At 40.3% G+C, this 14,400-nt stretch overlaps 1 protein-coding gene across 2 annotated transcripts in view; it reads left to right on the forward strand.

The window, feature by feature from the left end:
* Positions 1 to 2,830: 2,830 nt before the first annotated feature.
* LOC148872120 (uncharacterized) overlaps positions 2,831 to 14,400 on the forward strand; it is a 37,868-nt gene continuing 26,298 nt past the window's right edge. For both annotated transcript variants that reach the window (XR_016107191.1, XM_088969592.1), the window contains exons 1-4: positions 2,831 to 3,189; positions 3,417 to 5,055; positions 5,626 to 5,852; positions 5,947 to 6,279. Coding sequence is in view for 1 of the 2 variants with exons in the window: in XM_088969592.1 (XP_088825718.1) it covers positions 3,505 to 5,055; positions 5,626 to 5,852; positions 5,947 to 6,279 (2,111 nt within the window). In the remaining variant the exon portion in view is untranslated. The remainder of the gene's footprint in view (positions 3,190 to 3,416; positions 5,056 to 5,625; positions 5,853 to 5,946; positions 6,280 to 14,400) is intronic.

The following is a 14,400-nucleotide window of genomic DNA, read 5'->3' on the forward strand; positions in this document are numbered from 1 at the left end:
TCTAATGCTTCTTGAATTGTCTAATTCGGAGTCCGGAATTGAGAGTTATGCCCAGATTACTGACTATTGCCGAAACTATGCAAAATCACTCGATTTGCCCTGTTTTCTTTCAATTGCCTTCTTTATTGCCCTGAATCGAAATACAAGAGTAATGAGTCCATTTAAGTGATAAAGTAATATAAAAGGATGAAAATTAGGGGACAAAAATAGGGTTATTTTCAGTCTCATCACAAAGCCACCTCTCCAACTCGTCAGCACTCAGTTAGACATCAGAGCCACTTTTCCAACTCGTCACCATTCAGCTAGGCATCAGAGCCACCTCTCCAGCAAATCACCATTTAGCTAGGCATCAGAGCCAGCTTTCTAGCTCTTCACCACTCAACTAGACATCAGAGCCACCTCTCCATCTTGTCACTATTTAGCTAGGCATCAGAGCCACCTCTCTAGCTCGTCACCATTCAGCTAGACATTAGAGCCACTTTTCCGGCTCGTCACCACTCAATTAGGCGTCAGAGCCACCTCTCCAGCCCGTCTCCACTCGGTTAGGCATCAGAGCCACCTCTCCATCTCGTCACCATTCATCTAGGCAATAGAGCCACCTCTTTAGCTCGTCACCATTTAGCTTGGCGTCCAAGCCACCTTCCAAGTAGGAACCATTCAGCTAGGCATTTAAGCCACATTCCAAGTAGGGATTATTCAGCTTGGCATCCGAGTCACCTACCAATCGGGAGCTGCCCAAATGTGCATCATCAATAAGAAAAATGGACAAAATTATTGCATAGAAGGTGTTGAGTACCTTGACAAGTATAGATGTTATGGGAGCATCTTGCTGTTGTTGCTTGCTTGTGGCTAGGTCCCAATTCTCTATCCATGTGACATCATTTAGCAAGTGGAGTGGTTCAAGTTGTGGTGGGTTTTGCTCGCTTTGGGGTTGTTGTGGTTGGGCCAGGAAAGCAAGGACCGAGTTTTCTTTTCTGAATGTGGCTATCCAGCTTTGGATGTAGGCCCCACATGTCATCAATTGTTCTTCATTCTTCCTGAATCTGCTTGGGTCATGATTAACAAAAGTTAGGATAGAATTCATCATTGCAACTTTGTAACGTAGAAGTCTTCCTCCTCCGTTTTTCTTATTTTGGGCATTAATAATTACTTTTGAGTCCGAACTAGATTCGGTACCCTGGATTTTGCCAGTAATCGCCACCATGCTGGCAGGTGGCTCAGATGCCTAGCTGAATAATCCCTACTTGGAATGTGGCTTGGATGCCTAGCTGAATGGTTCCTACCTAGAAGGTGGCTTGGATGCCTAGCTGAATTGTGACGAGTTTGACGGGAGGCTCTAATGCCTTGATGAATGGTAATGAGTTGGAGAGGTGACTCTGATGTCTAGCTGAGTGGTGACGAGCTGGAGAGGTGGCTCTGATGCCTAACTGAGTGGTCACGAGCAGGAGAAGTGGCTCTGATGTCTAGCAGAATGGTGACGAACTGGAGAGGTGGCTCTGATGCTTAGCTAAATGGTGACAAACTGGAGAGGTGGCTCTAATGTCTAGTTGAGTTGTGGTGAACTGGAGAGGTGGCTCTGATGCTTAGTTAAATGGTGATGCATTGGAGAAGTGACTCTAATGTTTAACTGAGTGGTGACGAGTAGGAGAGGTGGCTCTAACACCTAATTGAGTGGTGATGAGCTAGAGAAGTGGCTCTGATGTCTAGCTGAATGGTGACAAGCTAGCGAGGTGAGAGAACTAAATTGCGCATCTACCTAGGTCTCAGGGGCTGATGTCCTTATACAGTTGGGCTGCCGTGGGTATTACGAAACGCTCTCGGAATCCTCGGCCCACGATGTAGGGGTTTGTTTTGCTTTGGAAGGAGGATAATGTGCCAGTTAATAAGGCTTACCGTTTTCCTCCGATTCGGGCGGAATGAGGATAAGGCCTACGGTTCATTGAGTGGTGACTAGCTAGAACCTGCAGAACTTATGTATGTGCTCACTATCGCCTCTAAACTTGCAACAGTCCTCTTTCCAATTGTAAATAGGGGATAGTTATGTACCCTTAGTGTTTTTGTGGTTCCTTTTAATAGATTTTCATTTACCAAAAAAAAAGCTATCACGTTCAATTGATTTGAATTCCGACAAGACATTTTTGACCAATTTGTATTGATAAACACAAGATCTTTTGGTTTGAACAACAATACTACCAAATACAACCTAAATCATTATGAAGATAGCATTGTACTATATTCATTCCCAAATTGATTCAAGTTTTTCAAAGGTTGCTAGGCTGAAAAAGTCTTTTTTCATTTGATAATGAAAGATAGGAAACCAAGAAGATTAGAACCCTATAAAGCTTGTACAATGAAATGCCCAAGAATAAAAAAACTTCAAATGAAGCTTCATCTTTTTTGGTGCATAAAATCTTTCTTTTAGGAACACCCCAAAAGCGAGATTGGATATGTGTGTCACACATGGCGCCTCACATCGACCTCACAGGTATATCCCACTGTGCATTGGCAATATCTCTCCGTACTTGTGTTATTATTTAAGAATATGTTCCCAATGCATAGTGAAATGTGCCTATGAGGTAGTTGTGAGGTGCCATTCCCAACCTAGGAAACGGGATCTGCTCCTCACACTTGGGTGCCTCACATGCACATCCATCGTGCATAAGGAACATCATTGGTGAATAATAATTTAAAAGTATGGGAGATGTTACCAATGCATGACAAGATGTGAGCACGTGTGAGATGCCCAATGTGAGGAGCAGATTCGGTCTCCCAACCTATTACTCTAACTGTTGGAAGATGACTTGGCAAACGGTGGCCTCAATACGGCAAGACAAAATTGTCGTAGCAAAAGTGAGATTGGATCTCTCCTTGGTGGGATGTATCTGTAAGGTCGGTGTGAGGTGCCCTCTCTGAGATTAGATCCCAATTCAGCAAAAGTATGGATTGTCCTAAAAACGTGGCGAGTTTGAGCCACGTGCAACCTATATACGTGTCTCTAATTGGATGATTTCACTCCATTGCTGTTGTCGAGCAAAGCTTTTCAGACAGTCAGGCTTGTCTGTTCATACAGAAAAGAATCGCATAAACGTATCAAGCGTTAAGTTCAAGCCCGCGACCGGCGGCAAAAGTAATGGCAGCTTCAGCACTTCTGCATCTCTTCCTTCTGGTTTGAATCAACAACAGTTATCAGTAAGTTGATTTGCTTTTTCTTCTCTTCCTTAGTTTCTGCTCTTCTCTTCTACGGCATTCCTATGAAATGCATAGAAAATTTTAAGGGTTTCACCCTAGATCTCATATTCCATTCTTTTTTTTTATAAACCTGCTTGATTCTACTGTTTTCTGTCTGTTCATGGGTGGTGGTAATAAAAAATTTTCAGTTTAATCTTTTTCTTTTCCTTGTTGGGTGTCTGTCACAGTTAGAATGGTTGGCATTTGAACTTGGGCTGAAGAACAGGGAAACTCTAATAAATAGATCAGGGGTTTTACGGATTTATCTCAATAGAAATGGCATGGTTCAGAGCTGCTTCAAGTTTGGCAAGGTTAGCTATTAGGAGAAATTTGGTTCAAGCAGGATCTTATGCGAAGAGGTCACGGGTGCTTCCGTCCCAGAACCGATATTTTCAATCTACGGTCTGTAAACCGAAGGCGCAAGCTGCACCTGTTCCTCGTCCGGTGCCCCTCTCGAGGTTGACTGATAGCTTTCTTGATGGCACTAGCAGTGTCTACTTAGAAGAGTTGCAGAGGGCTTGGGAAGATGATCCTAACAGTGTGGATGAATCATGGGACAATTTCTTCAGAAACTTTGTCGGCCAGGCTGCTACATCACCTGGAATCTCAGGCCAAACGATCCAAGAGAGCATGCGCTTGTTGTTGCTAGTGAGAGCTTACCAGGTTAATGGCCACATGAAAGCCAAGTTGGATCCTTTGGGAATGGAGGAACGCGAGATCCCTGAGGATTTAGATCCTGCTTTTTATGGGTTCACAGAAGCTGATCTTGACAGGGAATTCTTCCTTGGGGTGTGGAGCATGGCTGGTTTCCTGTCTGAGAACCGTCCAGTGCAAACCCTTCGAGCCATACTGACTCGGCTTGAACAGGCTTACTGTGGGAGCGTTGGTTATGAGTACATGCATATTGCCGATCGTGAAAAGTGTAACTGGTTAAGAGACAAGATTGAGACACCCGCCCCCAATCAATACAACCGGCAGCGCAGAGAGGTAATTCTTGATAGACTTATATGGAGCACTCAGTTTGAGAACTTTTTGGCCACAAAGTGGACAGCTGCAAAAAGGTTTGGTCTTGAAGGTGGAGAAACACTAATTCCTGGTATGAAGGAGATGTTTGACCGAGCAGCAGATCTTGGGGTTGAGAACATTGTTATAGGAATGTCTCATAGAGGAAGATTGAATGTACTGGGTAATGTGGTTCGGAAACCACTTGCTCAGATTTTCAGTGAGTTCAGTGGTGGTACAAAGCCTGTTGATGAGGTTGGTCTATATACAGGAACCGGTGATGTCAAGTATCACTTAGGTACTTCTTATGATCGGCCAACAAGGGGTGGAAAGAGAATCCATCTATCTTTGGTTGCTAATCCTAGTCATTTGGAAGCCGTTGATCCAGTTGTGATGGGAAAAACTCGAGCGAAACAGTTTTACTCTAATGATGTTGAGAGGACAAAGAATCTTGGGGTGTTAATTCATGGGGATGGGAGCTTTGCGGGGCAGGGTGTTGTTTACGAAATCCTGCATCTTAGTGCTCTTCCAAACTACACAACTGGTGGCACCATCCACATTGTGGTGAACAATCAAGTGGCTTTCACAACTGATCCTAGATCTGGTAGATCTTCACAGTATTGTACTGATGTTGCTAAAGCCTTGAATGCTCCTATTTTTCATGTAAATGGTGATGACATGGAAGCAGTGGTTCATGTTTTTGAGCTTGCAGCAGAGTGGCGCCAGACATTCCACTCTGATGTAGTGGTGGATATAGTGTGTTATCGTCGATTTGGGCACAATGAGATTGATGAGCCATCTTTCACACAACCTAAAATGTATCAAGTAAGATCTTCCATCTTTTCTATATATTTTGTCACCTTTTGTTGTTTGAAGATACAAGGCATTTCCTTTTGATTACATCTTTTAACCTGAACACCTTATGACAGTTTTCTTCTCATTTCTTTTCAAACTTATGTGTGTGTACAATGATGCCATCCTTATGTCAACAGTGAAACCTATCCTTAAGCAGTGAAGCTAAAAGCATTGGATTAAGACTTTGATTGCTAGAGATTGATTGTATATGTTGAGGAATCATTGATGGGATGGTAGCCCCTACAAAATGAGGCAGAAGATTCCTATTGTTTATATGTCTATCTACAATGATAACACAAGGCAAAATATATTCTATCATTCACCTTGCTAACATGTTCGATCAAGCTGCTTTATCCTTTGAACAATGGCATCCACCACCCCTCTAAAGGATGATGCTGTCATGACTCTTAGGGGAGTGTTGGGAGGGGGTTTATTCATTCCTGGTGTCTGTATAATTCAGTTCATTTATTATATACATATGTCACTGTAAGGTATTTCTATAAACAATCTAATGCTTCTGGTGCATTTGGGCACTGACAGATCATTCGAAACCACCCGTCTGCCTTAGAAATTTACCAGAAGAAACTTTTAGAGTCTGGGCAAGTCACACAAGAAGAGATTGATAAGGTAAACAACAAGGTTAGCTCCATTCTCAATGAAGAATATCTAAACAGCAAAGAGTATGTTCCAAAAAGAAGGGATTGGCTTTCAGCTTACTGGTCTGGATTTAAATCTCCTGAACAGCTTTCCCGTATCCGAAACACAGGGTATGTTTGTTTTATTTGCCGTCTTTCTCTTTATTTTGTACTTGAGTATAACTTCTGAATTTATTTCTACTGAAAATTTTGTCTGGTTGTACAGGGTTAAACCTGAGATATTGAAGAATGTTGGCAAGGCAATAACTACATTTCCTGAAAATTTCAAGCCTCACAGAGCTGTAAAGAAGATTTTTGAGCAACGTGCTCAGATGATTGAAACAGGGGAAGGTATTGACTGGGCAGTTGGGGAAGCACTTGCTTTTGCTACATTGCTAGTCGAAGGTAACCATGTTAGGCTGAGTGGTCAGGATGTTGAAAGAGGTACATTTAGTCATCGACATGCAGTAGTCCATGACCAGGAAACAGGGGAGAAGTACTGTCCTTTGGACCATGTTCTTATAAATCAAAATGAGGAGCTATTCACTGTTAGCAACAGGTGCAGCCTGCTTTCTGTTTCTCACTTTTTATCTGTTGGCGTATGAGCTATTTCTCAATAGTATGCTAATATATATGAATAGCAGCTCTTGTTTGGGAGAACCATATATGAAAAATGTCTTTTGGTGTGATGTTTATGTGATAAATGTTTCAAATTCTTCTTGAAAATTTATTACTGTCTAGTCTCTATTTTTGTGCATAATTGAGTTCAAGTAGACTTACTATGGGTGCTCATCCAACGTACTTGGATCTCTATTCTCTTTCAACCTAAGAATCTCATCAAAGCTTCTAATTTTGTGGAAATCTGCTCTTGTAGACATTATGTTCTACGCTGTTTCATGCCTTATTGATTTGTTTGCCAACTTCATACACCATAATCATGTCTACAAGGTCGTAATCATCAATGTGCTGCACATGTTTTGGCCAGAACTACTTTTTGTGATGATCCATCTGGACTCCCATGCCTAAAATCACTGTTACCATAATATGAAGTGGTTGATTTGATTGTCAATCCTTATTTAGATCTGTGAAACCATTTTTCCAACAAAACCCACTAATGGATTAGGTGGTTATCTCTGATCTGCATGCATAGAGCATTTTATATATGTATGTTTCTGAATTTTTTGCAGCCAACCGGAAACAACCCCCCTGCCCCCTAAAAAGGGAAAAAGAAAAGCAAGTGCAAGTCTATGAAAGGAGAGCCAAGAGGACCTAGCATTTCTCTTGGAGGATCTCATCATCTCAAAATCTGATTAGCTGATTATACTTATATTTGGTTGGAGGTTTAAAATATTTCATAGACTCATCCGGGAGTTCATTCATGAATTTTCTTCATCTAGTATTTTATTTTATCTTTACAGTCTTGTTTGGTTAAAGAAGTTAGTTTCTAATTGTTCAAGGTTTAAAGTCTTTTAACCTTTCTTCTTATTAATAGCAAGGAGAAACTTCATTAATAAGGAGAGTACAAATAACCTGGCCACTAAACATGTGAAGAGCTTGTCAATCTTTCATTTTGTTAGAGAACACCAAAGGTTTCAGGGGTGTCTAATCTGATAATCGACCCCCACACCCAATGAGTCATATATATATTAATTAATTATGTACAATTACAAAGGAGCCCTTAGAGGGCTGAAAGATAAAAGGAAGAAAATAAGACTACAATACAATAGGGACCATAGTATTATAGTACATCAAGTGTCTCTACATTCCCTCTCAAACTGATGCTGAGACATAGGCATCAATTTGCCCACAAGATATAAATTTCTAGATCTTGTTATATGCTTAGTAAGTATATCAACAATTTGCAAATCAGACGTTATATGTGAAAGAGAGATGGAGCTTGCAAGAAATAGATCCTTAATAAAGTGACAGTCCACCTCAATGTGCTTAGTTCTCTCATGGAACACTAGATTATATGCAATCTTGATGGCACTAGTATTATCATCCTAGAGAGGAATAGGTGTAGGGAGGTGAACACCAAGATCATCATGGAGAGACTGAAGCCAAACAATCCCATTGCACACAGATGACATAGCCCTATATTTAGCTTCTGTAGATAACTTAGAAACTGTTTGTTGTTTCTTGCATTTCCAAGAGATGAGGGAGTGGCCCAAAAAGACACACCACCTCGTAGTAGACCTTTTGGTGTCGGGGCAGCCTACCCAATCTGCATCAGCATAAGCCCTCAACTGAATTGGAGAGGAGGAAAAAAATAGTCCTTGAGATAAAGTGCCATGAACGTAGCGAATAATCCGATGGACAACAGTCATGTGGGGTTGACGAGGGGCTGAAACAAACTGACTAACCACATAAACTGCATGAGAGATGTTCGGACCAGTCATAGTGAGATAGATGAGGGACCCGACAAGTTGATGTAGAGCAGCATTAGGAAGCAAGGTTCTATCAGATTTAGACAATTTAACATTGAGCTCTAGGGATGTATCATCCTGTTTGGTGTTTGTAAGACCAGCAAGCTTAACAAGGTCAGAGGCATATTTGTGCTGACAAACAAAGTAACCTCGATCACTATGTTTGTTCTTCTAATCCCAAGAAATAAGAGAACTCCCAAGTTTTTCATATGAAAGGACTTGTGGAGAAGAGACTTGAGTTCCTTCTGTGTTGCTGATAAAAAAAGGGTAAATTACAAAGACCCCCTCGTACTATGGGGTCAGTGGCAAAGAGCCCCTTGTACTTTAATTTGCAACGAAGATGCCCCTATACTTTTACTTTGTGACAAATACCCCCTTAGCCGTTAAGTTAGATGATGGAAGGTGTTAAATTACCAAACTACCCCACTAAACTTTTTCTATTTTCTTTTTTTACCATTTTTTCTTAAAACCTGATTACCCAAAACACATTTGATCGTCACCAGAAAAGGAACAAAAAAATCTAACTTTAAGACCGTCGATAGGAAAACAAAAGAGAATCCATGATGTATCTTCAATCTTTCCATATTGTCTTTTTATATCAGAACACATCTCCAAATTCTCATTTTCTTCATTTGGGTGCTTTCTGTAATGAGAGATAGCTTCTTGTGTCAGCAAATATGCCACACAAGTGAACGACTCTTCTTGCGGTGGTAGTTCAACGCAAGGTTGTCGTTCTCTAGTATCATTGATCCCTTTGATCCAAAATGCAGATACAGTCACTTGTATCGACAAGAAGTTCAAATCGGGTATCTTGCCAGCTGTCCAGTTCTCTCTAGTATCACGAATAGAACATTTCTCAGGCAACCCACTGTATTCGACAAAGAGCAATTCTGCAATAGTGAGATGTCTCACAACATTTTGATTAGATGTAGCGGAGAAGAGGGGTTGAAGCATCTGGTGCTATCGGTTTGTATCGGTAAGAAGAAGGTCATTCGAGTGAAGAGGTTGCAATGGAATTTCAGGGGAAACCAGACCATTCTTAAGCATAATTCTTAAGCATGTGCATGTGTGTTTCTTAAGCATAATTCTTTGTTGAGATTATGCATGTGGCTTCTATGTTTTGGTTGATTTCTAGTCATTTGCATCTCAAATTTAATTAGTGTTTTTCAAAACTATTGAAGGCAGAAAGATCATAACTAGACGTCAATTCATGATAAGTTTAAGCCCAGAAGTCCAATATCAGTAGTAGGGAATATTGACTTCTAACTTTTTTTGTTGCAGAATTTGGAGAACATGATTATTGTCACTTCTTGGATCTTATGTCTTGTCCTCTTTAGATTCTCAGTACGTTTATGAACCGGGTTCCTAATGGTTCTTGCTTTACGTTTTACGATTTTAGTGTGATGATTGGTATTTATGGCGGTTTATCGAAGATATCTTTCTCACCATTCAAATAAATAAGAAAAGGGTAATTTGGGGATTTAAAAAAATAAAATAGTTAAATAAAAATATTTTTTAAAGATAACTGACGGAACACTAACGGAGGGGGGGTCTTTGTCTAACGGATAAAGTTTAAGGGGGTCTTTGTTGCAAATTAAAGTACAGAGGGGTCTTTGTCACTAAACCCATAGTATAGGGGGTGTCTTTGTAATTTACCCTAAAAAAAAGAGACTTGAGTTCCTGAATTCCATTCTCATCATCCCCAATCAACAACATATCATCTACATACAACAAAAGGATTGTAATGCCTTGAGATCTTTGACAGACAAATAGTGAGTAATCAGATAAAGATCCCAAAACTTCTCAAACCAAGCCCAGGGAGGGATCACTATTGTGTCTAGGAGGAGGCTTTAGCCGGGAAACAAAGGAGGGATCACTATTGTATCTAGGAGGAGGCTTCATCTATACTGTCTCCTTTATGTCAACATGAAGAAAGGCATTCTTCACATCTAGCTGATAAATGGCCCATGAATGCACATCAAATAGTGCAAGGAGGATATAGATTGTGGTAATCTTTGGCAACTGGAGCAAATGTCTCCTCATAGTTGATGCAATATTCTTGGGTGTAACCCTAAGCAACAAGACGACTTCCAATGAACCATGAGACTTCAACTTGACAGTGTAAACCCAATGTCTAAAGCATTTGATGGAGGAACCACCAAATCCCAAGTGTCATTCTCATGCAAGGCATGAATTCCTATATCCATGGCTTTTCTCCAATGAGGATTGGTAATGGCCTGCTAATATGAGTGGGGAATATCTGTGATAGATAACACAACGGACAAGGAACTATGGTTTGAAGGAAAACCATAGCAGTTAGGAGGTCTGGAAATATGAGAGGAATGACGAAGAGTTGTGGTAGGCATAGAAACAGAATCTGAAGGAACATCACTTACAAGAGCATCGGTGGAAGGATGATCTAGGCCGGGAGGAAGTAGAGTTGTAGGTGTAGGATCTGGGGCATGTAACCTTTTGTGATAGAAAACGAGAAAATCTTTCACACTAGCTGGAGGAAAGACATCCTGTGAGTCAAAATTCTACAAAATAGAGATAGATGGAGTAGATAGTCTAGCAACAACAACAAAATAGGAGATGGCCTTTAGAATATTATTTTTAAGAATGTAGCTCTTCTAGGTAAGTGGTTGTGGAGATGGCCTTTATGGCATGAAGTGGTGGCAAGTATCCATGGCTATTCCGGAAATGGTTGGGATGTAGGGGTATCCAGACGGGCAATTCTTGCAACACCTTGGAAGGCAATTCATGGCATCCTCCCAAAGTTCCTACGCTTTGTAAAGTATGATGCTTGCTCTAGAACTTGTGTTCTTTTCTGGGAGGACACTTGGGTGGGAAATTTGCCCCTTAAGGATATGTTCCCTTCTCCTTTCTCTATTTCCCTTTATAAAAAAGAACCTGTGTCTTCCTTTCTTTTGTCCCCGTATACGCTTTTGTCGACAAATTGGGACCTTGGGTTTCGTAGAGGGTTGCGGGATGAGGAATCCTTATCAGTTTCTGAGCTCTTATTGTTACTTGATTTTGTTTGCCTGGACCCACTAATTTTTGATAGGAGGATTTGGACTTCGACTCCCAAAGGGTCGTTTACTTGTGCATCTTTCTTTAATTCCCTTTTCTCCAGTTCTTTTCCTCGGGCTTTCCCAGTTAAGGAAGTTTGGTTTAGGCCTATTCCCCCAAAAATTGTTGTGTTTTGTTGGGAAGTTTACTATGGTAAAATCAATACGGTGAATAACCTGCAGAAGAAAAGACCTTTCTTGTGTTTATCCCCTAACTGGTGTATTTTGTGCAAAGCGTAGTATGAGGACTGTTACCACTTATTGATTTCTTGTCCTTCTGCTGCAGCCATTTGGAATTGGGTATTTGATTTGTTTGAGTGCAGGTGGAACTTGCCAACTGAGGTAAATCTGCTGTTTTTCCTTCTACCTTTGTGTGGACCACAAGAAGAAGGAGAGTCATGTTAAAGTGTATGAGAGCAGCTCTTCTTTGGACTATTTGGGAAGAGAGAAATTTCAGAATTTTTCAGGAGAAGGAAAAAAGCATTCTTGAGGTCAAAGAGTGTATTGTTACAAGGACTATTTTGTGGCTGAAATCCTTAAAGCTCTTTGAAGATTATTCATTTGAGGATTTAATGAGGAATTGGTTTGTAGTTGCCCTCACTTCCTATAGGAAGCCTAGAGTTCAAGTAACTTGGACTCCACTGATGGAAGGTTTTGTTAAGCTGAACTTTGATGGAAGTAGTTAGGGTAACCCAGGACCGTCTGGGATCGGTGGTGTACTGAGAGATGAGAACAACAACATCATTGCCTTTTTTTGGGATTGGTGGGAATAGGAGACTATGAGGGCTGAACTCCTAGCTGTGGCACAGGGGGTACAGGTTGCTTATCAACTTGGAGTGCGAAACTAATAATTGAAGGAGACTCCAAGGTGGTAGTAGGATGGTTGGCTGACCCAGGCATTGTCACTTGGGACTTTAAGGATATTTTAAAAAAGGTCAAATGGCTATTGAGGGGCATGACAGTTAGAGTTCTGTGGTTGGGTAGATCGGCTAATGCCTTGGTTGATTATCTTGCTAAACAAGGGGCTACTCGGGTTTCATTGTATTGGGCTTCTTTGTAATTTTCTTTTTCCTTTGTTATGTTCTTTGACTAAAGGATTGATGGTTTCTTCCATCTGCCCTCCTTAAAGGGGAGGTATCATCTCGTGCCTCTCCTTAAATTGTACTATCTTTGGCTTTGATTTAATAAATCCGACAATTCACTGATAAAAAAAAACAACAACAAAAAAGGAGATATGCCTAAGAAAAACAACATTTCGAGAAACACGAATACGGTGAGTAGAGGGATCATAGAAAAGAAATACTTTGTGATTTGGGCTATATTCTACAAAGGCACACATTATAGATTGTGCAAATAATTTGGAACATTCACGAGACGAAAGATGAACAAAGAAAAGACACCCAAAAACATGAAGGTTAGATAGTTTGATAAAAAAAACATGGAGACTAGATAATTTTGGAGGATGATTGGACAACTTCTAAAAAGGAGACATTAGCAATAATAGAAGAGGGAACACAATTAATCAAGAAAATAGTAGTACTAGCAGCCCTACCAAAAACGAAGAAGGGGCATGAGATTCTCGCAATAGGGTTCTTATAACACCGAGTAAATGCCCATTTTTACTTTCAACCAAGGATTTAAATATTGATATGATACGTCCGATATGGGGTGTGTATCGTATCAGTATCGGTAAGTAACGACATGGGATACGCTACGAATACAAGCGTATCCCATCAATTGTTTGTGTCGAACGGATACAGATGTGTATCGGCCTGTATCGTATTGTATCGACCGATACGCATTGATACTGTCCGATACACACCGATACTGGCAGAGATACGCACCGATACACGCTGTGTCCATTCAGTTATCTCCCTAAAAAATGCGAATGAGGTGATTCGTACTCAGATCACCTTACATGCATTTAGATTTCGCCTCGTTTCCAAACTAGTAAGCCATGCTACATTTTGTGATATAAAGTAAAATAAAATAAATTTTATTAATTTTTCTATTTACATGCAATTTAACTAAAAAACACATTGTTGAGTTGGTCCGAGTTGTTTTTTATTTAGTTAGGAAGTTGTTGGGCTTTAGGCCTATTAGTTTATGTTTTTTAAGTTATGACTGTTCAACTATATTAGTAGCCGCCATACTAAGGGCATCCTTGTAATATCTTATCCTTTAAGTTAAGTATAAATATAATGAGAGGTAGGCGGCTAGGGTTAATTTTACAATCCTGGTTGACTTCCTACTCTTTTCCTTTTCTCCTTTCTTCTCTACTGCTGGAATCTTCATCTTCCCCCTCTTTCCTTTCACAAGAAACTCGACTAAATCTGCAATTAGTGATTTCTACTTGGTATCAGAGCGGGCTGAAGGTTCCTTGAAGTTGTTCTCTCTTGCAGCCCTAGATTGGCCGATTGCATGGTGATTTAAGAGGCTGATCGAAGCTCTCAGGTAAGCCCAGTTTTTGGATTTTTTTGGTGGATCTGTGTGCCCTGTAGCTGGTCTAGGGTTTCTCATCAAAATCAGGAAAAATTGGAGAAAGGGGAAGAGTCTTGTTTCTGTTGGACTCTTCAATTTTGACCTAGGAAGTGGCGCCCTAATTTTTTAGGGTTCCTATTAAGGGCCCGCGAAAATGATCTCGTCACAGGTCGGTTAACGGGGAAAACTTCTTGTTTTCCCTTGTTTCTCCCTTTTCTCGAGGAACCTATCTTTAGCGCCTTTATGGTGATTTGTTAAAGAGATCACCAACTCTCCTCTACTCTTTCTTGATTGAAATTATTGCTAGTTTTATTGAATAACATCTGCTCCTTTAAATAGGAATTACAAGAGTCATTCTTAAGGAAACTTTCTAAAAAAGAACTTTCTAAAAAACATTAAGAAACTTTCCAAAAAGAGACTTTCTAAAAAAACACAAGGAAACTTTCTAAAAGGAAACTTTCTAAAAAAACATTAAGAAACTTTCTAAAAGACATAGGAATAGGAACACTGAATTTAGCTGAGAGAGAAGATAGGAACACTGAATCTAGCTAAGAGATAAGATAGGAACACTGAATCTAGCTAAGAGATAAGATAAGATAGGAACACTGAATCTAACGCCCATTACTGTGATAGGCCTCAATTAGCGCTAGGAAGAGGAAAGGTCAACAATAAGCTAAGGGGGGGAAATAATTGAACAATTAATCA

The sequence above is a fragment of the Nelumbo lutea genome, chromosome 2 (assembly GCF_056320005.1).
Source record: "Nelumbo lutea isolate HS-2025 chromosome 2, American lotus-T2T, whole genome shotgun sequence".
Lineage (NCBI taxonomy): Eukaryota > Viridiplantae > Streptophyta > Magnoliopsida > Proteales > Nelumbonaceae > Nelumbo > Nelumbo lutea.